At 44.7% G+C, this 27,773-nt stretch overlaps 1 protein-coding gene across 1 annotated transcript; it reads right to left on the reverse strand.

Annotated features, from left to right (window-relative positions):
• Positions 1 to 8,914: 8,914 nt before the first annotated feature.
• On the reverse strand, positions 8,915 to 27,426 carry LOC146198272 (retinol dehydrogenase 14-like). Its single transcript, XM_084593680.1, has 8 exons — positions 27,158 to 27,426; positions 21,940 to 22,008; positions 18,631 to 18,839; positions 17,386 to 17,625; positions 13,085 to 13,177; positions 11,106 to 11,303; positions 10,282 to 10,391; positions 8,915 to 9,770 (listed from the first exon to the last, which is right to left on the reverse strand). Exons 2-8 carry the CDS (start codon positions 21,984 to 21,986, stop codon positions 9,570 to 9,572), a joined length of 1,098 nt encoding a protein of 365 aa, XP_084449806.1. The 5' UTR covers positions 21,987 to 22,008; positions 27,158 to 27,426; the 3' UTR covers positions 8,915 to 9,569.
• Between the last annotated feature and the right edge of the window lie 347 nt (positions 27,427 to 27,773).

A 27,773-nucleotide genomic window follows, 5' to 3' on the forward strand; every position in this document is an offset into this window, starting at 1 on the left:
ACATGATAAGATAGAATGTGCTACACTACCAGTTCGTCAGTGCCTTCTTTGATTAGAGCTGCTTAACTCACGCGCGCGCGTCGTGCGTCCGCGGTCTCGGCTCTCTGCAGCATTTCATTGTTTGTTTCCGCGTGCGGTGCGTTTCCTTCCTTTCTTCATAGTCCTAGATGCTGTAACAACCTAATTAGAACAAACACTTATAATAAAACTACCGTGGACTTAAAAAAAATTGCTCACGATCGCGATACTCGGTAAACCGTGATTTGAGCGGAGCTTTCTATGTATTTTAGTTTTGCGATGTGTTCGTGAAAAAAAAAAAAAAAGACATTGAGGGGGATATGCTTCTGCATGATTGTCATTTCAGCCTAGTTTATACGTTCCCGCAGAACCGTCTTTCAACTGACACCTCACTTCCTAGTTCTTGATTGTGGATATAAAGCAGGCATGACACCTGACGGCTCCACCACCGTGTTTCGTCAACCTCGTCACAAACAGCATGTGGGCCACGTGCATGGGCGTATTTATTTTGCGTACAAACCTACTTCACCGCTGACATTTCGCACATATTTCTAAGGCCATGACGTCAGCGTGTTGTGGCTCCCATATGCGGTTGCGCTTTCGGATTTTCTTTCGATTTCATGCACTTTTCTACTCACATAATTACTCCTCCCTTAATTTCTATCTCTATTATTTCACAAATCATCTAAAACATACAATGCATACATTCACATACTGCCACACCATTTGAAAGCCCATTCGCCACAACAAAAACCACCGCTCATATAGGGCTGCCTATTTGAATAAGGATTCGAGGGTTCCGGGTTCGATTTTCGTCTCAATTTTCCATGTGGGAAAGGCCAACTCTGGTGGCAGTGTACACCGCGTCCTTGCCCGCAGTCCACATGACCTGCGGACTCTCACATGCCAGACGCATGCTCGTAGCGCACGAAACAAAACATTCGTATGTTTCGCTCTGTTAGAAAACGCTCTACTTAGCCACAATGCTTGAATTTAAAAGTCTGATGGAACTCCGTCTGTTCGGTGGGTTACACGGAAATTGAAATTGGCGCCAACGAAAGGAAGGTAGATGGAAAGACGTTTCGGCTCTCCCACGGAAGCCTTTTTCACAACCACTGTTGGGAACAATGCTGCCGTGCAGGAGTCAAAATGCGCTTCAATCTCACTTCTTCTGGTGCGCGTCATTAACTTTCGCTACTTGTCAAGTTGTGCGATCGAAGGCAAGGGGAAAAATGTTTTGGATGAACCGTACTCAAGGAAGTCGCCGATCATATTCACAGCTAAGAGGCTTAAAAATTGATCAGCCCGAGGTATATATGTTTGATTTTCTTATTTTTGGCTCTGTGTGTGTATAATATTGGCAATCGTCAGAGTGCCGATTGAAAACTGCAACATTGTTGAACAGAACATATTTGTTGCTGCCAAAACTCAGTTTTCTTTTTTGTTTTTTTTTTCGGGTGGAGGACGCAAGTTTACAGCCTGCCTACATTAAGCAGTTTCTCAAGCACAACTATATTAATCACTTGTTCACATAATCATAGTACCCTCGCTGCAATGCTAGCTGCAAACGAAAAAAAAAACAAAACAAAAATACCTTATAGTTACACCCGTCAAGTGTAAAATCAACACCCGATCACAAACACAGGGAGCCAAACTTCTCCCGAAGGTCAGCAAGCAATACAAGATACCACATGAGGCCACCTGATGCCCTCTCATCTCATGTATTTCGACAGTACCTAATTAATAACCATTACCTTAGAATAAAATACGCATGAAGAGAGGCTGTATAGACTCCTCAGCTCACCACCAGAAGATCAATATACCTTACGATTAAACTTGTTCCACCCCTCACAATTTGGAATGGCGAAGCAGGGCTACACGACAGTTCGTGGCATCCTATAGCAGTGTAAAGCTCTACCCAGGAAGTCATATTTAAAAAACAAATGTAGAGGTTCAACTATCCTTGAATCAAGTTTAACGCTCTTGGGAATGTTAGACGTCCGCCGCAACCGCAGTCGCTGCTACCGCTTCGATTTTGCCTCGCTTCCGCACTTGGTAAGCTTCTAGGCAACAATCTAGTCTGGATCGTTATTCGATGTTCTCGACAGCTTGTCTGGCACGGCGGTGGTCTCTGTTTTTAGCGAGACGCCGTATGTGTATGACGTATTTGTCTAGTTTAAATGAAGCAAAGGCGCAGATGGAACTTAATGGAGACCACGATGCTCACTGCACAACGCGAGAGTGTATTGCAGTTTTAGACGAGGCGTGATCGCCTGCGGCGATAGCATAGTGCGCTCGTACCTGGGCACGACGATGATGACGACGATGTTTGATGCACAACGCGAGAGTTCAATGTCATGGTTTCACCATTCATTGTTATTAAGGTTTGTGAATGAGAGGAGTAGAGATAACGCTCTAAAACTTAAAGGATTTATTTAACGTTTGATTCGAATACCAGCCTTTGCAAATAATGATGACACGCAGTACTCACACGCGATTCAACAGCGGCACACAGCGCCTGAAAGGAAAAGAAAAAGAACGACAGCGAGATAGAACTGAGGGCAAACCACGGAGCTGTCCGTCGCAGCGCGACCAAAGCAAAATAGCAGACACTCAATGAGGAGACCGGGCGTGTGCGACACGGTTTAACGAAGAAGGGGAAAAACAAGGCCCATACACACAAACAGAAATGGTGGTGGGTGACCAACAATGGAAGCAGGGCGCATGTGCGTATATTCGAGTGCCCGCATTGCGCTTGGCCTTTAAAAACTTAGTGCTCCCATTCGGGGCCACATGTCGCGAAGATAAGGTAAAATCACGTATGCACAAGCTATCTCGCGAGAAAATAGAAAAAAAAAAAAAAAGATCTGGAAGTACAGTCAGGCTGTGACAAACACGGGTAAATGAACCCAAAGCTACTATAGTAGCCGAAGTGTTATTGACTGAAGAAAATACGTTGGAAATGGTTGAAAGCGTACAGACAGACGAAACGTAAACACAACAGTATTATCAAAACTAATGACAACTCACGATATAGTGCTCAATAATACAAGTTACGATAGCATCGTTAAAAAAGAGACGTTGGCGTCTCAATACGACAAAGTTTAACAAAACACAAAAATTTAAGTGGGGTAAATATAACTGAAAGCGATAAGCACAAACGATGGGCTTACGAAACATTCATTTGATCATGGGAGATCGTAGCCAGCAGCTGAATTCAACCGGCAGCTAGGATATTTTACCAAAGTTCTCATTAATGCGAGCAGGCAAAATTTACATATTAGGTAGAAATCACACCATTAAATATCGCAGTGTGACTGGAAGCCGGACTGCAGTGGCATGGCTTTGAAAGTGTCAAGCGAATGACCTTGTGTGCTTACGTGTCTTGAAAGCAGGAGACTCGACAGTGACCGTATGTCTGTCCATATCGGCTCGGTTATTATTCTCAGTCGGAGGAGTTCCAGTTCGCTCAATATATGTCCCTCACGGTACCTACAACATTAGAGAAGTTAGACTTCATTACTGGTGCCATGCTTGAGTGTCCTTGAACTTTGATCGAAAAAGTGGATGCTGTTTTCCGAACTGCTATGATAGATTAATCATCGAATAAATCTTATAGCGAGGTTTATATATCAATCCTGTTCATTCATTATAGGTGTCATATCATTGTAAATGTAATAACTAAGGCAAAGCAAGCGATCCAATGTGCCCTTGTGTCTAAATGAGGTCGAACTTCAGACAGCAACCTCCAAAGTATGACGTTATTCTGTGTCCAAGTCAGTTCTTCGTGCTAATCGATTTAGCGGTGGAAGCTGCCAGCCTACTTACCGAAACGCCGAAAAAAGGAGAGGAAAGCTCGGTCGAATCTCCAAGCTCCGCACTGCAGAAACAACTCTTTGCAGGCTGTCGTTAGTTTTATGGCGCTGCATCCGTGGCCTGGTGCAGATCGCAAAAGCTAAGAGCTTCGAAAGATCCGTGGATTTACTCTGCCCTTGACCACGCGAGCTTAGCGGATAAAATGCCAGCCTTCGAAGCGTTCTCGTCGTTTTTGCTGTCTGACCCCGAGAACAAACGAGGCCGTGCTGATTTTACCCTCGTCATAAAGGCGGAGTACGTGACTTAGCGGTCCTGACGTTCTCTCTCATTTCTGAATGCTCATGTACCGCGAGCTTGGCCCGAATCCGCCACATCTCTGTTCGTGAGCGTGACCATTGTTACAGTTAAGCGGGCTGCACAAACATACAAAAGCTGTGATAAATGACAGGTAATTTCGTGTTTCTCACCCCTCATTGCGGGTCGCGCAGTCTTACTCAAGCATGTATACTCAGTAAGAACGCTCGCTACACGAACGTTCCAGGAAAGGAAATGTGTCCAGTTGCGTCGGGTCTGTTTGAACAACAATGTTGGCAAGCAGCCAAAGCGCGGGAAAGCGATGTGCTGTACAAGCTTTTCCTGCATTGGTGTAATGCTTTGTGTGCAACTTTCTGGCTGTCTAGAACTGTCAAGCAAGTATACTTTCCGTCGACCTTGACCAGCCGCCAGTGCATGGATCCATCACAAAAGTATTAAAACGAGTATTATACAGAGAAAAAGGCTCGATATTCTATGTTTTAGGCACAAATAGATTAGTAAATAGCACTTTAGCTCGATCTGGCCCAAATATGGCATAAAAATCATCTCGACATGAGTCCTGAGGGATTCCCTTAACATATCATTTATACTTAAGCGTGGCGCTCGGCGCGATCTAAGTGTACATTTTATTGATTTTGGTTTGGTTTGATTTCGTTAGTGGGATTTTAACGTCCTAAAGTGACTCAGGCTATGAGGGATGCCGTGATGGGGGATTCCAGAAATTTAGACCACCTGAACGTAACGTGTGCAGAACTCGCACAGCATATGGACGCCTTCCTTTCCGCCTCCATGGAAAATAGACTGCAGCAGGCGGAGTTTGATCCCGTGTCTTTGGGTTCAGCAGCCCAGTGCTGCGCAAACCACTGAGCCAAGAAGTACATTTTAATAGGCCATTTGTGTCAACGTATGCAGTTTGGAGCCCCCTTCGCTTCATTTCTTACAGGCTTAACCTTTACCTTTGAAAAGGTTGAAAAAGCTGCCCATAATGACAGGTAATTTTCACAACCGTGTATATCGTTTTGTAGCGTCAACAAAGGTCATTTGAGAAACTCGTTTTATACCTTGCAGAACAAAGAAGTTACGGGCGTGTTTATTTTAAGACATGGAAATACAAAGTATGCCACTCTTCTAAACTTCGTAATCGCTCAAGACTAGCCACGCGGGCTGGCTACCTGGTGTGCGTAAAATATATTAAAAGGAGCTATAGAGAAAAGGCGCATGAGCATCAGCGCTGTCCTATGCACTTCTTCTCGTGGTACTCGACGTTGAGTTTTCATCGTTTATTTTAAAATGCTTCCCAAAATCGGTATGATGTTTCTATGGGGAGAAAACTGTTAAAGAGCCTAGTCCTGCATAAAACTGTTCATGTGTGGAGTTTCAGGAATTTATATTTTTCGTCGCTTTAACGCAGCTGTCTTTCTTGCTGCTGAACCTGAGAATAATATAAATGGACGAAGACCACTGCGACGAAGACGACATCAATTACTACCAATAGTTTCCAAAGTACATACGACACTCGAAAGTGGTTGCTACGCGGTGCTCCATTGAGCTCTTCAACAAAGCGATTCCGACAAGGTCACATTGAGCGTCGACGGCCTTAAAACTTCCAGTACTTTATAGGAAGACATGCCTGAATGAGACATGACCAGATAGCATTTCTCCTCGAATTCTAAAACATTGTGCTGAACCTATTTCTCTTTATCTCTATGTAATCTACAACAAGTCTCTATCTTGCGGTGCCCTTCCAGATGATTGGAAAATTGCACACATTGTTCCCATTCATAAGGGGGGGTCAAAAAAAGAAGTCGCCAACTATAGGCCTATCTCACTTACATCCATACAATGCAAAGTAATAGAACACATTTTATATAAAGAGATAACACACTTATCGGCAAACAACTTACTGGCTTCAGAACAACATGGGTTCCGTAAGGGCTTATCTTGAACGACACAACTTATTGAATTTTATCATGACCTTGTATTCAATCTTGACAAGGGTGGCCAAATCGATTGCGTTTTCCTGGATTTTCATAAGGCATTTGATACTGTTTCGCACCCATTGCTTTTAAGAAAACTTGCTGCATTAAACATTAATCCTACAATACTTGCCTGGATCGCAAGTTATTTATCCTCCCGCCGACAGTGCGTGGTATTAAATGGAATGAAATCTAGTTTTGTACATATAACATCAGGTGTCCCACAGGGCTCAGTTTTAGGACCACTTTTGTTCTTAATATATATAAATGACATTTGTTCCGGAATCAATTCCAGTATACGGTTGTTTGCCGATGATTGTGTTTTATATAGACAAATTAGAAATCAAGACGACGTTGCCCAGTTACAAAGTGACTTATCATGTGTTCTTGAATGGTGTTCTAAATGGAAAATGAAGTTAAATACTAAAAAATGTGTTCATGTTACGTTTTCACGTAAAAAACATAAGTTAGCCTCACAGTATAGCATCAGCGGTATTGTAGTGACACAAAAAGTGGCGCATAAATACTTAGGTGTGACACTTACCGCCGACTGTTCATGGAATACACATGTGGATACCGTAGTTGCAAAAGCCGCCAGGACCTTAAACTTTATACAGCGAAATCTGAAACCCGTGCCGCCTTGTTTGAAATCAATAGCCTACTTAACCTACGTTCAACCACTGCTCGAATACGCTTGTGCCGTATGGGACCCTTGGCAAATAACACTCAGCAATAAAATTGAAAACATTCAAAATAGAGCAGCAAGGTTTGTCCTTTGTCGGTACTCGAGAACTGATAGCTGCACCGTCATGAAAAATGAATTAGGATGGGAAACCCTCTCCTCTCGAAGAAGGAAATTAAGACTTAAACTGTTGTACCAAATTTACCACAACAAAACAGGCATTCGAAAGGAAATATACTTACATAGGCCACATTATGTTTCTGCTCGTACAGATCATTGTTTTAAAATTTTGGAATACAGTGCCAGAACTAACATGTATGCCAGTTCCTTTTTGTTCGATCCATCAGTAAATGGAATCGGCTTTCAAGTCATCAAGTGTGCTCCATAAATGAAGATGTGCTTCTTTCCACTCTGTAACCCCCCTGCTGTAGCGCCCTCGGGCTAAGCGGGGTAATCATTGAATAAAGAATAAAGAACAAAACACTTGCAAAGGGGCAAATAGGTGATTTCGCTTGCTGCCGATATCGGCCAAGTTTGCGGGGCATTTGCAGGCACAGAAAAAAGTGCGACAGATATTGCGCCTTTCCTTTCTTGTAAACAAATTTCTAGTTATTTTGCGGCGCATTTCGTGAATGTGACAAATACAACTCTTGCCGAGTTTCGCAACTTACGAAGCATAGTGGAAGCATTATCAATCAACAACCTTATCCATTTTACTCTTGGTTGGTAGCTATATTCAGACCTTTCTCCCTGCTCAATTATTCGCCGTAACTATTTTTGGTTCTTCTGTTACTCAGTTATGGATAGCACTTTGCAAATTGAAGTGTTTATTGCGGATGTGGCACAGGGACTATGAGAAATACCGTATACGAGAACTACGGATAAATTTGATCATTTTTTTTTTATCAAAAAGTGCTAATTTAACAATCGCAGTTCAGTAAAGTCCACCACGATACGGGATGCATAGATGGGTACGAAGAGCACAACTGGCTAAAAACGGTAGAGGAAACTGTTTTCGGAATTTTAGAAATTTCTAGACTAGCCAAGGATGTTTCTCTAGTTCTTCGCTTCATGCTTAGCATCATACCCACAATTACGGTGTCCTTTCTCATCCACTAGTCTCATTAAATGTTTTTAAAGGCGAAGAGAGGATAACCGATGGTCGCTGAGGGTAACAAACTGGATTCCAAGGGAAGGAAAGCGTAGCAGGGGGCGGCAGAAAGTTAGGTGGGTGGATGAGATTAAGAAGTTCGCAGGGGTCAAGTGGATGCAGCTAGCACAGAACCGGGTTAAGTGGAGAAATATGGGAGAGGCCTTCGCCCTGCAGTGGGTATAATCAGGCTGATGATGATGATGATGATGATGATGAAATGAGAAAGCCTTTCTAGGCTCATGGTGAGGCTTCGTGCGCGAGAATCTGCGAGATTTGATCGCGAGCTACTTTCTTGAGATTCCGCGGGATGTTTCAGTCAGATATCGCACTACGTTCTTACGTCGACATAATTTCCACCTTCGGCTACTTAATCCTAGTCTCTATATAAATTGGCAGTGGCTTAGCTCTGCTGTGCCAGGATATACATAGCGTGAGCTTGGTTTATCTTGGCTTCTCCCGGATTTTCCTTGGTTTACCTTAGCTTATCTCGGCGTTTCATGGTTTATCTTGGCAGTGTCAAGGCTTCCCACTACCCCTTCGGCTTCCCAAGACAAACAGCACTGCATACGAGGCACACAACGTTTATTTCATCCATCCTACAAACGCCGGTGTGCGAGCGCCGGTCAGCGAACACCGGTGGTTTAAGAACGCCGGTCTACGAACTACGAGCTAGGGACGGCAGTGGTAAGACGCCCAACTACTGTGCCGGAGTTCCCGGGTTCGAACCCGACCGCGGCGGCTGCGTTTCGATGGAGGCGAAACGAAGTGGCGTCCGTGTGCTGTGCGATGTCAGCGCACGTTAAAGATCCCCAGGTGGTCGAAATTACTCCGTAGCCCTCCACTACGGCTCCCCTTTCTCTCTTTCCACTTTCACTCCCATCTTCCTCCCTTCCCTTACGGCGCGGTTGAGGTGTCCACAGAAAACAAGTGAGACAGTTACCGCGCCTTTCCCTTCCGATAAATCAATCAATCATGTGTTTCGGTGGCGGTGGCGGCAGCTTTGTCCCTGTGACGTAGCGTGGCTCTCGCGCATGCGCAGCTTGGTTCGGCGCAGAGGACACGCGAAACTCAACCCTCACGCTACAAAAGCCCCTTAGGGCCAGTAGGAGAAAAGAAGGAGGAAATGCTTTCACCATTAAACTCTTAAGCGAAGATAAGTGTAATCCTGAAATATTTATTTTTTTTTTTTCATTGAACGGGGCCAAAGATGAAACGTTCCGTGGCGAAAACGGGTAGCTTTGTCTCTTGAATCGTGAGATTCACGTCGAGGTCGCGGTCTAATTCGACTTGCGTTATTCTGCGGCATTTTACTCACAAATGCTTAAACATGACAGACCATACGAGCTTGTGCCACAGTAATGCAATGGAGCAGCATTGCTTGCGTATACAAGACCAACGCTTGAGGGGACGGTCATGTTTTGTTCATCGACCAGCGCTTGAAGGAACGCATAAACAGAATTAGGCGGCAGCAACAATAGCCTTTTCTATACGATTCGATCAAAGTTAAAAATAAGCCCATTTATTGGTTGTCAGAGCGCGAAGCTAAGTCTAAAACACTTCTAAGCACAAGGTGCTGCGTCTGAACGTTTTCCTTGAGAACACAAAGCTGTCAGTTGAGCAACAGCCGCGTCGCTTCCTCGGCATTTGACAGCCGCAGCGTCAGCTCGTAGATTTTCTTCATGCAAAGGGAATCGGTTGCGCTTATGGGGAGCTCGTGCTGTGTGCAGTCCGTGTAGTATTGGCCAGTTACACTGGCAACGGATGGATCAATCGCCAGATAAACGCAGGTCTGTGCGCTCTCCTTTTCCGTCTGAAACAGGGAGAGAAAATGACATGTGAGTGTACGCGCAAAACTATCTCAAGTAACTTTAATTATGCCAACGCAGCCATCACATATATCAAATTATGTGCCGAAAGATGAGACCGAGTAGTAACGGTAACAGTAAGTATAGTTTGTTCCCAGTCCTCCACAACTGAAGTGAAATGAGGCTTAAACCAACCGACAATAAAATAAGGGCTCATTTGCCTAATATTTCTTTTCTTGCTGTGCTGTGCTATGCAATCTATATCATTTCCTCCCACTCCCCACTGTAATACCTTCGGGTCCTGAGGGCACTTCAGTGACTAAAATAAATTGGAAATTTTGCATAGATGGAAAGGAAACCATTATACATCAACCATTAGCGAAAACTCCCAAAGAAGAGGCCTGAACGAGGTAGGAGCTGGATTTTGTTTGGAAAGGCGTTTACTTTCTGAAGAATGATACCAGAATTTGTTTCAGCAAGGTGTGTAGGCAGTATTGATGTTTCATCATACGGTACCTTGCCACATCGACGTTTGAAGAACCTGATTAGCGCGCCTTGTATTCCAGGGTAGCTCACGCATGAACCATCTTTCAGCACTCCGGGGTCGGCCGTGTTGACTGTCACACCTGGGCGTCAAGGAGAAAATGTGCGGCGAGTTTCTGGTTTAAGGTCACTGATTTCAGACACTCATCAGGTAGTCCTCATGACTTCTCAGTTGACTTTCTGGTGCACTGCTGATGAAAACTGGTGACCGAAATTTTATGGAGACTTGATTGTCTTTTGTTCACGTTCTGATGAAATTGTGACGTACAACTTAAATTCTTGATGCATTTTTGTGTGTCTTATTTTAACTTGCCATTGTAACAGTGATTCGCTCACTAGAAGACAAACGATTCGAATGAAGTTTTGTACTTTTTTTTAGCATGGCACAAATTCTGTCGTAATGCCCTCCTAAAAGCAAGTCACACACCCCTATCACTAGCTTTCTCTGAAACTAGGAACGAACCAGGGCGAAACCCGAAATTTTGCCAACAGCTTTCATCAGCCTTCTGGAAGGAGCAAGTAACAGCACCGTCTAAAATAGGGCGCTGCAATGCGGATAGCGGTGCCCTATAAACTCAGGCCAACTTCATTTCATTCGCAGCGTACATCTAAGAGTCCATAATGTTGATTCAATCTGACCTGCCCTGCGCGCAGTGAGTGACTGGAAAATAGGGTGCACAGAGCTTCTTACTATAAATGCAGGGAAAGTTGCACTTCTTCCACCACTGACGTTCAGTGGTTCATTTTGCAAAGGTGTTCAGGAAGGCGGGAAGAAGAGTGGGTGGGAGCACACTCACCGGTATCGCGTAGTTCTCGCGCCAGAAAATCGGTGAACAGCACCATCGCCAGCTTGGAGTGGTAATAGGTGAGTCCCGGGTGCGCAAAATTGCGCTTGCTATCGCGCAGGAGATCCAGCACCCCTTTGGCGCTGCCCAGGCGGTGCAGATTGCACGAAACGTTCACCACGCGGCTCGGGGTGCTCTTCTTCAGCAGGTCTGCATGAGTGGCAAGGATCGGCGACACCAGTAAAGAAGGTTCTCCCAGCTGAAAGCTGTATTATGTTCTGTACGACGCACGATTCTGCTTAGCCTGTGCATTTTGGTCGTACCAATTGTCTCATGTCCACCACGGCTTCGCGATGTAAAATTTTACACTGAAATACGCATGCGGATACCCTTTGTGAGGACTTCTTCCCTGTAGTATAATCTTTTTCGCAAGTACACTAGTCAACACCCAGAAGCGCCGAAAAAAACATTTAAGGGCGTGCGTGTAACAGCAACGGTAAACACAAAGCGACTTTCTTTTTATATATTTCCAACGGTTAAACAGAGGAAATGATCGGGAAGACGGCAAATCGTTTCAGTGAATGCGGCCCATGTCTCGCGCCCTTTCCAAAGAGGTTATAATTGTTCGCGTTGTCTATCAAGCTATGCGGACATGTTCTCGAACGCATATGATAAACTATTCAAGAAGCTGACTGAGCATGTGAGTCGCTATATTGCACAACGATAGAATTGGTCAGCGGCAGAGGTATTTGCACTGCAGCGGAAGTAGTTAGGCTTCTCTCTTTGATGAAACTGACTGCACCTGCAATCAAGGTTTGCAATGCTAAGAACAAGTAGCCCGCTACACATACGCGGAAGTCATATTTTGAAGATCACCTAATATTCATAATCCAGAACAAGGACAGGCGGCAGCCAGAGCCGCTCTCGAAGCATCCAACAAACCACAAGATGATACGCTTGCTCATTAGATTGTACTGAGTTTGGCGCTATTTGGACAGGTATCTCTGTAAATCAGCTTTGTTTTATAGCATAGAAACCCTGTCGATGCTGACAACTGCTGAATTTTGGCTGAACGTGAAATGTTACAATAAAAAATAAAGAAAAACATCATTCCTAAATTAGAATTCATCTCTTTACCATAGGCTTTTTTGCCAGTCCTGACATTCTCTTAATTCTCATTTATTGCCCCGCTCTAAAATTTTACACGCTTCCAGTCCCATCTATATATAAGATAAAAAAAGAATAACGGCCATTCTCGATTTAGGCGCATGCACCACGCGAAGCTCGTCTGGAGAAGAACGAAAAAAAAAAAGCACGAGGTCGTCCGCGTAAACGTGCCATGTCCAAGCAGAATCGTTAGCAGTGCACTGCATAAGGTTGTCCGGGTGCAATGTGCTACTTTAGGTGCTTGGTTGCTTACTGACCATTTACTAACCCAAACCGACTCATGCTGTGAGGAAGGCCATTGAAGACTGCTCCCAATGATTCCAATCACCTGGGGTATTTCAAAATGCATTGACATGGCACAGTACATAGACGCCTTGCGTTTTGTCTCCATGAGCCGCGGCGACTGCGTTTCGATGAAGGCGAAACGCAAGGCGTCCTTATACTATGTGGCGTAATTGCGGCACAAAGAACACTTGGAGACTGAAGTTTTCCGTAGCCTTCTAGCCTTTTACTACGGCTTCCTCCATAGCATGAATCACTTCGCTTCGGCACACTATACGAAACTACCAAGCACCTGAGAAGAAGTTCATTTAACCCAGACAACTCTGTGCAGTACACTCGCAATGCTTCTGCTTGGGCGAGGTAATTTTACGCAGACTGGCTTTTGCATATCTATCTTTCGTCTTCGCCCTGGTATCACGCGAAGCCAAATTCAATGGTCGTGTTACCAAAGTAAATAATAGCAAAATTCAAAAAGTCATTGCTCTTCTTTCTTTCCTTTTTCAGTCCAAAATTCCGGTTCAAAAAAGAAGCCACGGACTTACCAAGTAGTAAAGTTGTGAGCAGGACAGGACCGATATAGTTTGTTTGAATGCAGCGTTCGTTGTCGTCCACCGTGGTGTCTTTTATGCAGCAGTCTGGGAGATGTCATCAGAGGAGCGTTAGCGCCGCTGTCTTTGGCTTCTTTAACGCTTGCTACGTGGCATATAGAAGCAAAGCGCGCTTGCAAAACAGATATGCAAGAACCAAGAGAATTGGTAAACTAGCATTTTTTTCTTTCAGGAAAAGTCAGGTTTCTCGGCGGGCACCTGAACCAAGAATCTGGAAGAAAAGGACTCTGCTACGGTACCCTTTCTTCTCATCTTTCACTCCAAATTTTTATTGCTACAACGCCGCTACTCGCATTCTCGCAAACACGCGGTGTCTGCCGAGTACGGACAGGGGAGATGAGGAACGCAGCTCTATCGCGAGGACCTGCACATCTCGAGCACGTTTCGGTGGTCTGGAGAGCAAAACATACTGCGTGGTGCAAGGGGAGAGGAAAGGCTGCTGCGCGTACTGACTCTCGGATTGACTCAAAAAGGCGATGGGGGGACGATGGGCATCTCCCGGTCCAAAAGCGAAGCGAAAATGCTTTGTGGCTTCGCATTGAGCGCGATCAGCGCGTTCCGTTGAATGCGCACTAGCAAGCATCAGTTTCAAGACGGGAGCGCCGTCCGAGCTCACCGGCGAGGTCATAGCGATGAGTTTGTTTCCTTGGTTTAGCGCAGACGTGTGTGTCGTGTTCTTTCAATGTGCATTCGTCGGCACGACGATTGTAACGAGGGCAGTAACGTGACAGATTGCTCCGAGGGAGCTGCCGAAAATCGTCTCTATGAAGCATGTACAGTTTATGGTCGGGAAGCGCAGCCGCCCACCAGATTAACTCAGTTAAACAGTTTGGTTTGGCTTGTTTTGGTAATGTTCAGCGTCCCAAAGCGACTCGGGCTATGAGAGACACCGTAGTGAAGAACTTCAGAAATTTCGACCCCCTGGGGTTCTTCAACGTGCACTGACATCGCACAGCACACGGACGGCACTGCGTATCGCCTCCATCGAAACGCAGCTGCCGGCGGTCGACTCGAACCCAGGTACTCCGGTACAACAGTTGAGCGTCGCCAATGAGGTGGGGCTCAGCTAAACAGTGTTTAATCGCTGACACACAGTAAGCATAACCGAGTAAAATTGTACTACTGTGAAACGACATTCCGCGATTAACCTAGTTGAACAGTCTGAATTTTGTTCCTTCCCTCATAGTATGGTTCAGGATAGAGTCACTCTACTACGGTAGCTCTTTTCTTTCGCTCCATCCTTCCTTCCATCAGGGTGCGGTTCAGCGCGACACGTTATGCAGAGTCTACTTGCCGCAGTAGCCTGTTTTTTTCATTAATCTGTGCGGAAGTACTATATATCACAAAGATTCAGAGTAAACAAAACGGCTAATGCTTGCATGTCCGCATGCTGTGTTTTCACACAAAGAATTAGCAAATGATTAATCCCGCTTAAACCAATTAAGTCGTGCGAAAGCACTGCTCGGTATTGTACTACTTGGTGGTTTAACCTTGAGAAGATAGCAAAGTGATGTCCCCGCAAGTAGAACTCATTAAGTAAGAACTCCTTACGTACTAATTGAAGATTCAAGAGGGGTTTGCAAGACACCCGTGTACTGCTCGATGTTAGTGCACGTTAAGGAACCTCAGGAGGCTGAAAGTACCAGAGTCATTACGGCGTCCACCATAGCCTTAGTTTGTACAGCTGCGAATAGACGCAAGTGGAGCACTCCTTCGCCTTGTAACAATTTTCTCGAGTTATCTAATTGAAACTGGCAGCTGTAGCATGGGCAGCGGGTCGGTGATGGCCGCTAGAGCGCTTCCTCGAGGACAGATGTCAGATAGGGAAGCGATGACTGTAATAGGAACAGAACAGTTTACTGCGTTTACCCATGCCCCCATCTGCACATCAAATTCCTTAAACCGTAAACAAAACTAGCCCCGCTCTTCTGACGCTCTATATTGGGCACTGTTCCTGCCGATACTAGGCAAACGCCGCGAGGAGAACCTGCGACGCGCCAAGACAATAATCGTCGATTCTGTAAACATAGTCTTTTCAACTTCTTTTATTTTTCCTGTCTATTGACCATAATGTAATGTTTTGTCTTCTGGCTTTCAGGCTGCAATTAAAACCGGTTGAAAGTCAAGGATCTCCGTGATCTAAAGTTTCAAACGCACCACATCTCTTATAGATGATGCACGCGAAAAACCTTCAACAAATATCACATTCGCCGCCCTATGCGAATGCAGGTGCCAAACATAAGCGCGCAGCCCTCGGTAGGTGCCACGGAAAACACGAGCACTTGTTGCATGCGACGTCCTGAACTAAGATAATGAAAACTAGAATAAGAATTGAATCCCGTTGCTACATTCTGGATGGCTCTGTGGCCTAGGCCACAATAGCTAGCTAGCTATTGGGAGGAGAGTTGGGCAGAAAAATTCAGATGTGGCAGTCGACGATGGCAGCGCGCACAAAAGCCTGCATATCATTCATGCGAATGACGCCGGAAACATTTCTGTTGTATCCTCCCCACATGCGTACGTGCCAACGTTTGGCGTAAGATTCGAACGAGATCAGTGCAGTCGCATAGATACATGGCAGTCAAATTGCGCGCCTTGTTAGCCTTGAAACGATTGAATAGCTGAACTATTGCATAAAAGATTATTACTTCTCACTCATCATTTGTGACGTAAGCGAGATTGGAGAAAATGGAGGCATGCACTCCACGCTGCAAATGAATGTGCCCGTCAGCAAAGAAACCATATGTTTGTCAAAAGGAAGCGATTCCATGTGCTGCGGACCAAGATAAACCTGGAGAATACCTGTTTTTTTTTTTCTTGATTCGAGTGAAATAGCAATAGGTTGGGTAAGCTAGCATAAGTTCTTAACTTGTTTGCCATATTATTCTACCAGAAACCGTGCTATATTTGCATATGTCGCCGACCGAATTCCGTTGTCTTTTTCCATTTCACTCCACTTAAATGAAAGCATGGTGCCATGCATTTTGTTATGTATCATCGCATTATGTATTTGTATTATGGCGCGTTATTGTGTAGATTGTATAACTGAATTTACATTAGACATTTTTGTTATGTCACGAATAGCGGCACTTATGTATTCTCCCTCTACTGCTTGGGCATGCGACATCTCCCGCAGTATTTCATGAATAAAGATAACAAGTCACGACGGCTGTTGCTTCGAGGCAGTGCACAGAAAGAAGTACCGATTTCGCATATAATGTTTAACACCACAGAACGACTCTATGAGGGATGCCGTAGTGAAGGATTTTGGGTAATTTTCACCACCTGGAGTTCTTAGATTTTGAATGATGCAGCACCACCGACGTCTTGCATTTCCGCTCCATCGAAACCGGGACAATTAACCTCTGCTTCTGTATATAGTGGCATACTTGTTCCAAATGTTCTATGCTCGGGTGGAGTGGCGTATATGCTCAGTGAGATGATGCACCACTCGGCTTAGTCTTTTGGGTCCTCTCTATTGTAGCCTTCAGGGACAGCGAACATTTGGTCCAAATTGAAAAAAAAAAAAAAAGAGATAATCAGTGCCAGAAAAAAAAATTCTAGGGGGCACTTTGGACCCCTGAAGTAAGATGAGGCGAAAGCTTGGTTTGGTTTGGCTTGTGGGGTTTAACGTCTCAAAGCGACTCAGGCTACGAGAGACACCGTGTGGATGACTCCAGAAATATCGACCACCTGGGGTTTTTTAGCGTGCACTCACATCGCACAGCACACGGGCGCCTTGCTTTTAGCCTCAATCGAAAAGCGACCGCAGAGGTCGGGATTAGATACCGCGTCCTTGGAAACAGTAGTCGAACGCCCTAACCACTGCGTCACCTCGGCGGAGCAGATGAGGCGAAAGTAATTGTTTGAAACACCGCTGATTCCTCCTGTGGTGCGGCGTTCGAGGAAGCGCCGCCAAATGAAAGGAGCAGCACGGAGTTTTGCATCGGACGCTCTGCGGGGTCAGCTTCGTATATGCGTGAATCTCCTGGAGATGTCATCGGTCACGACCGGACGTATCATCATGATGACGTCAGTTTCGATTATACCTGACCAGGTGTGAAGCCTTGATGGCTTCACGTCTGGTCATGGCCTATGACGTCTCCACAATCTCGCAGTCTCCTGCGGAGTCTCGCGAAGTGTGATACTTCTTGCGGACGGAGACCAATAAAGGATATCGCCTTAGAAGAGAGAGCAAGAAATTGGCTGCGTAACCAGTCACACAGGAACCTCACCGGGCACCATGGCGGCGGCGTTGATGAGCACGTCTAGGCGTGTCTCGGTGGACAGCACCTCTGCGGCGAAATCCCAGATGGATTCGAACGAGCCGAGGTCCAGGTGATACACATGAACATAATGGTCAGTCTCCAAGTACACGCGCTGGGGAGCGTTGTCTGCACGTTCCGTGTGGCGTAAACCGAGGATCACGCGCGCTTTGCGCCTCACCAGCTCCTTGGCTGTGGCCAAGCCCACTCCTGCATGTCACGCCGCGAGCAGAGTCATATGCCATCGCGCTGGTTGCATTTAATCCACAAGGATTATTAGGATAATTGTGTACAAAAGCGTCCGCAGAACGTGTCCCCAGAAAGTGTGCACAGAATGTGTACAGACTGTGTCTGTTGGTACCCCCCAAAGGTATGTGACAGGTATGGTTCAAAGAACGGATGTACGTCTCAACAGCCACGTCCGCTGAAATGGCGAGGATAACAGCAGCTTTAATAACAGATACCGGACATGCAGGGAGCCTCCGCACCATCCAACGAAAGCCTCTGGATACCAGCTCCGAAAGATTAGGATCGAACCACCTTCCTTGCTGGTCTCGAATAGTCAATAAAAACATGTTTTGGCCTGTACACCGGCTGGTATTTAACATCCAAAGTAATATGACTGCTTGAAATGTTGAAAAGTATGAGAGCTGAAGATAATGATGAAGATAACGTGAAAGACGAAAACGAAAAGAAGACACGAGAGCGCTTCTGTGGGGCCTTCCGTTTTCTTGTCCTAATCTTTCGCGCTGCCTTGACACTGAGAGGGACGCCAAGATTTATGATTTGTTTGTCGGAATTATGGTCCTGATATAAAAATATGGCTTTATGTTTACTATCCATGGCCATTTCAGAGCAGGCTGTGTTTAAATGTTTAATGTAATATATATTATCTCTCAGGCCATTGGAAAGAGGGAGTGGTACAAAAAAAAAAGAGACGCGCTACCTCGAGCCTGAAAGGGACAACCAGATTTTCGCGATGTGTTTGCTTGAACTCTGCCCCTCCCAGAAATATGGATTTATTCTTAGCACTATGGTAATTTCGGACCAGGCTGGACAGTGTACATTTTAAATTTTTTATTAATGTAAAACATTTTACCTCTCAGGTCCCTATAAAGAGGCAGTGGTACAAAAAAAAAAAGGAGAAACAATAAAACAAGTGTTGAAAATAGGAAGCAGTGTTGGAAAGTACACCACAGTGCACAAGTAGTTCACCTGTTGTGCCTCCAGTTATGATGACAGTCTTTCCCTCCATGCTGATATAGTTGTCGCTCTCTTCGTCTCCGTCAAAGGTTGTCCGCTTCTGCGACATCAGCTGTCGCAGAGTAAGCCATCCTTCCCTCGAGACAAGGAGGTACTCTTCGGCGATCTTGTTTATTACGTACCACCACTTCCTGATGCCGCTGCACAAGGGGCGTACTGGTCTAAGAGGGACGGTGGTGGGGAGCGGAAAGACAAGAAACGTACTTCATTGGCAGCCTGCGTTTGGAGACATTCTTCTAATAGTCGCTGTTGAATTTACAAGAAACAGAGACTGGAATTGAGGACCTTGTTTATTGATAAAATGAGTGTGTAGCCAGCGCCTGTGACCATTCTAATTTTCTCTCCGCTTTGCGTTTTCTTCATGTTTCGAATAAATCAATTCGCACATTTCCGACAGCGATGGTCGCGTTTCGATGAAGAGGAAATTGAAAAAACAATTGGCAATTTAAAACGAGCATAAGCATCCGCCGCGGTAGTTCACTCGTTAAGACGTTCGGGTACTGAACCCAAGTACCATGGTTAGAACTCAACCAATTCGAATCCGCTCCGATAGTATAGTGCGAAACCACTGAACTAGGACTACTTAAATCACAACCGAAAAGTCTAAGCCCCAGTTTGACCTTGCAAGCCCTTGAAGGACGTCCGCAGGCAGCCGGCGGAATAGGCAGCTTAGGAGAAATAGGTGAAGCCTCGCGAAGAACTCGAGGTCATTCACAGGAAGTTGAAGCCTGGAGAGTACAGCTAGCGCTCCACGCCAGTGTGCTGCGCGATGTCGGTGCAGGTTGAAGCAACCTTACTAGACCAGTTTCAGTTTGAAAGCTCCCCGCCTTTCCTGTACATCGCGGGCAGCGCCCGGCCGCTTTCCGGGGCAGGTGGCGCGGCGGTCCAAACTGGCTCCTGACTGATGCCTTGGAGCGGCAGCAAAAGCTGGTGCGCGATGGGTGAAGGGCAGCATTTCCGAACTGTTCATTTGTCTGAAGAAATAATGCGCGCGTCGTATTTTTTTTTGTTTTTTTTTTTAGTAGCTGCAACTTAAGTAGTCACAAAACAGTTAAGAACTAATGTAAAACCTTGCAAGCACCATAACCTAAAGTGTAGAACTAATAGAGACTATTCCCAGTTGTTGGTCATTGACGGTTAAGTAACCTGAAACGAAATGAGCGTGCATGCACATTGACTTTAATACGCAGCATTGCTTGTTTCTTACCCATCGTGTACGGAATGTGTGTACAGAAAGTATCCGCAGTGGCTGTGTAGCTTACGCTGATATGATTGCATTAGACTAATTGTAGTTCTCTGTTCCTACCAGTTAGTTAATTGTGACTATTGCAAAGAGGAAGACGTACGTGTGAAGATAAAGAAGAAGCTTCCGTGCGTTGTCGCCAGTGAGTGTTACCACTTTTCATTTTATATTTCACTTATTTCACGTTTTGTTTCCTTTACTCTACCCCTCAAATCATTTTTTTTTAATGCAAGTATATTAAAAAAAAAATTCTTTGCTACCCAATTCTTGGCCGATCTCCCTCTGTGGGTATGTACCATAAGTTATTTGGACAACAACAACAACAACAATAATGTGCCATCAAATTAGAGGAGAACTATAACAACAACAATATCGCTATCGGTGTTTGCTCTGGACCTACTCGTACGTGGACTGTTCCTGACGGGCTCCTAGATCGCGTCCCATTACCTGTAATAAACCCCAATCCTAAATTTGGCGGAGTGACGGTTTAGAAACGTCGGTCCTGGAGCTCCGTAGCCGCCCTCTTCCTACACCTGCCATACTATAGACGACGTCTAACATCAAGGCATGCAGGCGGGTCCAACTGTCATCTGCGCCGGCTCCCTTCGCCAGCGGGACCCGGCTATCTTCAGCGGGACTAATGAGCACGATGTTGAAGACCGGGTCGCTTCTTATGAACGGCTGAGCGTCTATAAAACATGGGACGACGAAACTACATTGAACAGCGTCATATTTTATCTCACCGGCGTGACGAACTTGGGGTACCGTAACCATGAAAGCGACATCCGTACGTGGGCTGCATTTAAACCGACGCTCGCAGAAGTCTTTGATCACCCGGCTGTCAGGAAATTGCGCGCCAAGCAGCGCTTACGTGAACGGTTGCAGCAGGTTGGCGAAAGCTTTACAAGCTATTATGAAAAGTCATCGACCTGTGCAAACGTGTGGACGCCGACATGCCAGAGGCCGCAAAGATCAAACACATCTTGAAGGGTATTATTACCCATGACGTCTTCCAGATGTCAGCGCGCGACTTACGTACCGTCTCAGTAGTCAGTGCAGCACAGATGATATGAAAATTTTGAAGCGAAAGCTACTCTAGGCTAGGCTAGCAGAAACGTATTTCGCGGCTGGAGCCACAACAGCGCATGAGCCGTTGCCATTACAACCAGTTACGCCGAGCCGCGCTGGTTTCCTCGCGGCGCTCGCGCGTGACGTCACGCTCCGCTACACTCGTCATCGTATTCACCGTGATCATCGTGCGGGATCATCGTGACTGTGATAATTACGCTTCGTGTGATCATCTGTCTACCGCGAAGCAGAGAATATAAGCCGCGACGCGTGCGCTCGCTACATAGACGCGCTTAAGATGAACAGGCGGACGGTGAGCGCACGCTGTGTGAACGGCATCAGTGGGGGCTACGCGAAGCGTCGACGGATCCAGAAGTCATTGCATGGCGCGAGGCCGCGCGACAACGAACGAATGAAACAAGTAAGACTAGAACACGAGCTTCGGAGACGCCTGAAGAGCGAAAAGAAGGCCTCGCCAAACGGCAGCGCCAAGTCTCGGATGCAAAGACTGAGTAGCTGCCAAAATTACAAGGAGAAGACCGCCCAACGGTACAGCAAAAAGAAGTCGGGGCTCGGTGAGTGCATGGAGCACAAGTCCGCCTATAATTTGCGTCCGATCCTCGTGTTCAGGCTACCCAATGGGGAACCGCCGTTAATCCTGTGTACCAAAGAGAGACCATCACGTCTAGACATTGTATACCCGAAATTGAGAACCGAAACTGAGACGATGGCAAACTACTTTACCGACCACCGATCCGGCTTCGTGTCTATAAAGCGTAGAATTGAATATACAGGCACTTTACACACATCGAAAATCGCGACAGTGTCAATTGCTTAGCCGGTAAAGCTTAACATATCGTATAACTAAGCTCTATCAAGTCAAACCCTAGATTTCAATACGTATATCCTAGGTTAGCTGAGCTAAGCCATTGTAATCTTTATTTACTCACCTTGATGAGGCAGCGGAATCTTGAGCACCAGGAGTCGTCGAAGCCATCTTGAATTACGTGTATTCTGCCCTGCGGAGTGATAACAAAGCAATCACGAATATTAATTACTGGTATCGAATAAGCGAGATAGTGGCGCGTGGCGTGCCGCACTCGCAGAATCTTTCGGCGCCACCGCAATGGCGCTGATTATAATCAAATATTGCATCCATATGAGACAAACACAAAGCTGAATGAGAAGGCAGAACTTCAAGACCAAACAATTTTATTTGTTTATTTTATAGAAGCACTACCGATCTCTTCCGGAATCATTAAAATAACGACACAAACATGCAAAAAATACAAGAAGAATAAGTAGAGAGCATACAGCTGTGGAAAAGCCAGTGATTGAATAAATAGCACTGAATGGCATGGAAGTACCTAAAACAAGAAAAAGATGATTACACAGCATTATAAATGATACACTTGAGAGCGACGCTTGCTATGAATCAGGATAGAACACTGAATAAGTACAAATGGTATTTATAATTCGAATTGTAAATCCAGTAGGCGTGCTTGATATGAAAGATTTGAAGACGAGTTTGTGACACATGATGGTACGTTATTCCACTCTTTAACTGCTAAAGAAAAAATTAATATCTAAAGAACTCTACGTCGAATCGATAATATTTTAGTGAAGGTGAATGTTTATGACATGTCACTCTTGATTCTGGTTCTGCAATATACCTTCAAGTATATGTTTACCATGATACGAATTAGTTAATAAAGTAGTCTCTGTCATGCAAGCCTGGAGTGGCCGATTAATGTGAGTAATCCTGCTTTGTTTATAAGTTGTTTTTTGGCTGTATTTGGTATATGTAAACCTTACAGCTTTCCTCTGAGCTGGCTCTAGAATAATAGTTTATCGGTAAACATAAACCATTCCACATTTGCATATTTAAGAACGGCTCGGACAATTGTATTATAGGAAAGTAATTTAATGTCTGATGGCTCATCTCGCAGGCGTCTCTTGAGAAATAAGAGTTTTAGCGCTGAGGACGTAATGAATTTTACATGAGAGCTCCATTTCAGGTCGTTTGGTAGGATCAAAGCAAAACATTTGTTCTGGTTAACTTCATTAAACAGGATGTTGTTTAGTACGTAGGAAAATTATGAGGCGTAATGTTTCTTTATACCTCCTAAGACGGTTGATTTTTTATATTACTCATTAAATTCAGCAGATGCCGGTTTTCTTTAATCGTTAAGTGTTACATGGTGCTTCGGCAAATTATTTTCATGGTGCACGATACAATCGCCAGCGAGAAGCCTGATATTAAAAGGAACACTAGCTGATAAACCTTTGATATAAGAGCTACAAAGCTCATCTTGGGTACATCGGACGTGACTAATGTTGTGGGCTTTTCGGGAAACATTGAAAGATTAAATAGCTTTTAATACAGTAAGTTGTTGGCTCTGCGCCTAGTGTGGATTCCAACTTCAAAATAGTTTGTTTGGTAACACGCGATAGAAAGCTTCGTAGAAGTTCAATAAAATTAAATCTGTTAGCTTTTGGTGTACAGTGCTTGGCTGTATCAGTTCGACTAGTTGAAACACGCGCTGGAAAGGTGATATGATTTGTTGATCTTCGATGAAGGTTGTTATATGTTCCTGTATTATGTGTTCCAAAAGTTTACATGCAGTAATCGGTAATGAAACTGCCTAAAATAAAAAAAAAAGATCTTCATTTCAAGATTTACGAAAAGGAATAATTATTGCTTTCTTCTAATCTCCTGTAAGGGACGATGAAGGTAAAGATTTGTTAAAAATGAGGCGTAAATACTTCGCGATCGATTCAGTATATTATGAATGAAATCGATATATTTTCTGGTCCAGTTCCCTCAACGGTATTTAATTTTAAGAGGAGGTTTAATGAGCTAGCCTCGTCAACTGTAAATGGCTCGATGCATATGTTGGGGGGTTTTATGTGCGGTAAGTTGCTGTCATCGGTAAAGAAGATCGCCTGAAAGTAATTGTTTAGTGAGATGGCTCTGGCCTCGCTTTCATCAGGACTCATTATGTCCGTATTTTGTAGTTTAGAGTTAAAAAAGCGCGATAATTTTTTAATAATTTGTTTATTAATTTTTAAAAAATTTTTTAATATTCTTTTTTATAATTTTTTAGTTTTTGTTTTTTTTTATATATTTTCTTAGCCGCTTGACTTTACGTTTGGTTTGAATGATGTCGCGATTTATAGAACAAGAGTGCTTGTTATATTTTTAGTTGTAAGCAGCACAAAATTCTTTACAGAAAGGTGTAGTAAGTTCGAATCTTTTCCATAGTGTTACAATGTTAGCGTTACTGCATAGTGCAATAAACCGTTCAAAGACATACTTCATAGCATAAGTGATCGGGAATGCTGGTGTCATCTTCTCTGTGAAAATCAGGATATGTCATGGAAGGGCATATTGCAGATAGTTATATTTTCAGCCATCCAGAAACTGAAGCCTCGCTTTTTCCACTGGAAAGTGGTCACAAAGAAAAACTAGGCCAAGTATGCTTGAACTGCTATCTTGTACATGAGTTTGCTGATTTATTATTTAACTGGGGTTTAACGTTAGCACGGCACCGAACAGCGTACTCAAGTGCTGCATACTGATGCTGGTGCTGCATAGTGTTCCAGTAAACATCGGGTAGGTTGAAATCACCCAGTAAGATTAACAACGCTTCTAGAAAATGCCTAAGCCTGGAAGCATGCGAAGATTTCAGTGAGTCATAGTTCGAAGAAGGGATGCGATAAAGGCAGCGATAAAAACTGGCCGTTTTGAATACTGGAGTTTGGAAAAGATTACTTCAACATCTTCGACGTCAGGAAGAAGCACGAAAGGAATGCCTCATTTAACCAGGATAGCAACGCCCACGCCATGCGTCAGCCGTAATGCAGTGATATGAAAAGATAGTATCTTTTCGTATTACTGAATAGCCGAGGAGAGTTACCTCGAAACCTTTTATACGGCTCGTTAACGACGTTTCCATAATCGCAACAAAATCTGCGCTGACGAAGAGGAGGAATGATTCTAGTTCTGTTATTTTGTTCGCTTAGCTACGAATCATTATGTTGGCACACGTTATTTCGGGAGCTGATGTAGTTGGCGGGTACGTAGAGACCTTATTGGGGCTTCGTCAGTTTATTTATTTATTTATTTATTTATTTATTTATTTATTTATTTATTTATTTATTTATTTTATAGCAATTCGACTGCTTGAGTAAACTAATACTTTGTTTGATATGTTTGGTTGGGGGTCTGAGTAAATGTCTGAATCAGTGAGATGCTTTGTCTCCTCATCTCATCGGTACAGATAGTTGTTAACGTGAAACGACGGGCTAGTTGGTCTTGGTGCGATGCATGCATATTTTCAGCGCAAATTTGCAGGACGACGAAAGAAGACAGATAGAAGAAAAGAATTAGCCGCTGTAGCTAATGAATGACACCATGGAACCAGCGTAACGGTGGAGAAAAAGTGTGAGCAAGGGCGAACGAGATAATCGATAGCAAGATGCCATGAATTCAAGTGGCTCAGAGAACGACATTATGGCTTATATATTACACTATTTTCTAGAGTAGCTTTGGGAGGAGGGTTGCTGCATACAGGGTACGTATGCAAGATAGGCTCTAGGTGCCAATATCTGAACATCAAATGTTTCATCGAACCAGTGCCCGAAACTTATCGGTGCATGCTACAATCTGTATGCATAAGGGATGGTTATTATAGCTCCCTGAGGCCACTGTACTCATACAATCGCTATATGACAGGGTACAGGAACGAAGTACATGATGGCGGGAAGAAATCAAGAGGATTCGTAAATAAAAGATTTTTTTTTTTTTTTTTTTTTTTTTTTTTTGCTAGGAACAAGCGACAAAGCACAGTGTTAAATAGTCGAACCAGTTTCCTGCCTTTGTGGAGGGGGAGTAATGCGGACAGGGGAAGAAAGGGGCGCGTGTCTTAGAGCACCTGAATTGAAGTGCGGACAAGGAGATTGATCGACGCTTGGTAGTGGCTGCTAAGCTGAAGAAATGTTCACAATTTGCTTTTTTGTAAGTAGATAGTTCGGAAGAGCGTATGAAATTTTCTTTGGTTCAACGGCGGGTACTAATTGACTGCCTATTTTTCTTGCAGCCTGGTTGGGGTGAACACGCGCGTAGACAGGTAAGTAATGAAGCGTAATCTGCTGATTGCCGAGACAGCACTGTACTGGTACAAGGTTACAGGAATACGAATGCCTAAGAAACATGTGCATGGGATCGTGTGCTACATGAATATACATGCGATGGTTTGTCGTTGGTAATGGGCGGACGATAAACTGAGTCCCTCGGTCTGCTCAGGCGCAGACTGGCACAATGAAAAAATCAAGAACAATTTGGCTTACATCTTAATAATCCTAATACAGAATAGCAGACCAAAGGCGCCTGCAGCCACAAAGCCAATTTTGCTGTTTGGCTTCCGATCGGTTTAAAAACAGGCCCGCACCAAGTGCCCAAAGATGGTCACGTATTCAGACACATCCAAGTTGTCAAGTAAACAACATCTCAAAGAAGACAGCAGTGGATTTAATCACTTCATCTAAGTGCACTTCTGGTACAAGCTCGTCATTGTTTTTTGCACTTTCTTGCACAGCGTCATGCACTAAGACTGTGCACCTCTACTGCACTTAGTCGAAAAAATGTTTTGTCCCAGACTTTTTCTGTCAAGCGTCATTTTTTTCGAAGCTGGTGAAGCAGGGCTCTAACTTCAGCTCATTGCAAAATGTACAGTGACGCGGCTACAAAACTTCGCTTGGCAAACTGGCATCGCGAGTAGCTACTCCACCGCCCTCGGCGTGCTCCCTTAAAGTAAATGTATTTTTCTTTCGGTTACAGCGCAAGTCACCCCTGATGGAGCCAAGTCACGGGACGGGACATGAGCTTGAAGGCAAGTCCTGCCCACGCCAGCTATATAACACAGCTATAATCAAATATGGTATAACACAAGTAGTTATGCTTCTAATTAGCGCCCGTGAAAAAGGAAAATATAAAGAACGGAGGAGGAGAAAGTAAAGTGAGGCTCTCTGAGAGCACGCGCTACGTGCGCTCAACGTCACCAACCACAATGTACTCGGCAAATCATTTGGAACGCAGAGTAAAGTGAGAAAGTGAACGGCTGGAAGAGGGCTATATCGGCTTTGCAATGCAGCCAAAAAGCTTACCTTCAGCAACGTGCTTTTCCCTTCGGGCGTTGGAGCGATGTGGGCGCTTCTTCTGCCTTCGCAGACCGACAAATATAGTGCTGAGGCTTTGAAGATTTCCAGTGCATTCGCCTGGTACTTAGTGCGAAATGATAAGAAAGGATAAAAAACGCACTGCCTTGAGACCCATCCTTAGCACAACTATCAGGGCTGCGTCATAAACTTATTTGACATACAAAGATCGCTCAGCTTTGAGGGTGTGCTTAGCGACTTACGCGATCGGCATCAGACTCGCGACCGAGGAATGAATGTGCGAGCGCATGCCGTCAGTGCATGCCGGAAATTTTGAACACTTGATATTTTTTAACGTGCACTGAGATATGAAAGCAGACAGGTGCCTTGTTATCCGCCTCCATCCGCGTATGCGGGATTGAACCCACGGCTGGGATTCGATCCCGCATCCTTGGGTACAGCAACCGAGCGCCCTAACCACTGCGCCAACGCGTCGAGGAATTTCCACTGTCTAGCATCCCCGAAGTGACACACGTTCTTGTGAGGGATTCCTCTGTACAGGGTTCCGCACTTACACCATCTGGCTTTCCTAATGTGCGCTCCCATCGTGCACGAGTGAGAGCAC

This window comes from Amblyomma maculatum, chromosome 2, assembly GCF_055883805.1.
Source record: "Amblyomma maculatum isolate TAMU_Amacu chromosome 2, ASM5588380v1, whole genome shotgun sequence".
Taxonomy (NCBI): Eukaryota; Metazoa; Arthropoda; class Arachnida; order Ixodida; family Ixodidae; genus Amblyomma; species Amblyomma maculatum.

Coding starts and splice junctions, on each gene's coding strand:
- LOC146198272 (XM_084593680.1), bottom strand. CDS start 21,986: ATGGCTTCGACGACTCCTGGTGCTCAAGATTCCGCTGCCTCATCAAG. Junction 18,840..21,939: donor GATTCCGCTGCCTCATCAAG/GTGAGTAAATAA, acceptor CGTCCCTCTTAG/ACCAGTACGCCCCTTGTGCA. Junction 17,626..18,630: donor CATAACTGGAGGCACAACAG/GTGAACTACTTG, acceptor CGTGACATGCAG/GAGTGGGCTTGGCCACAGCC.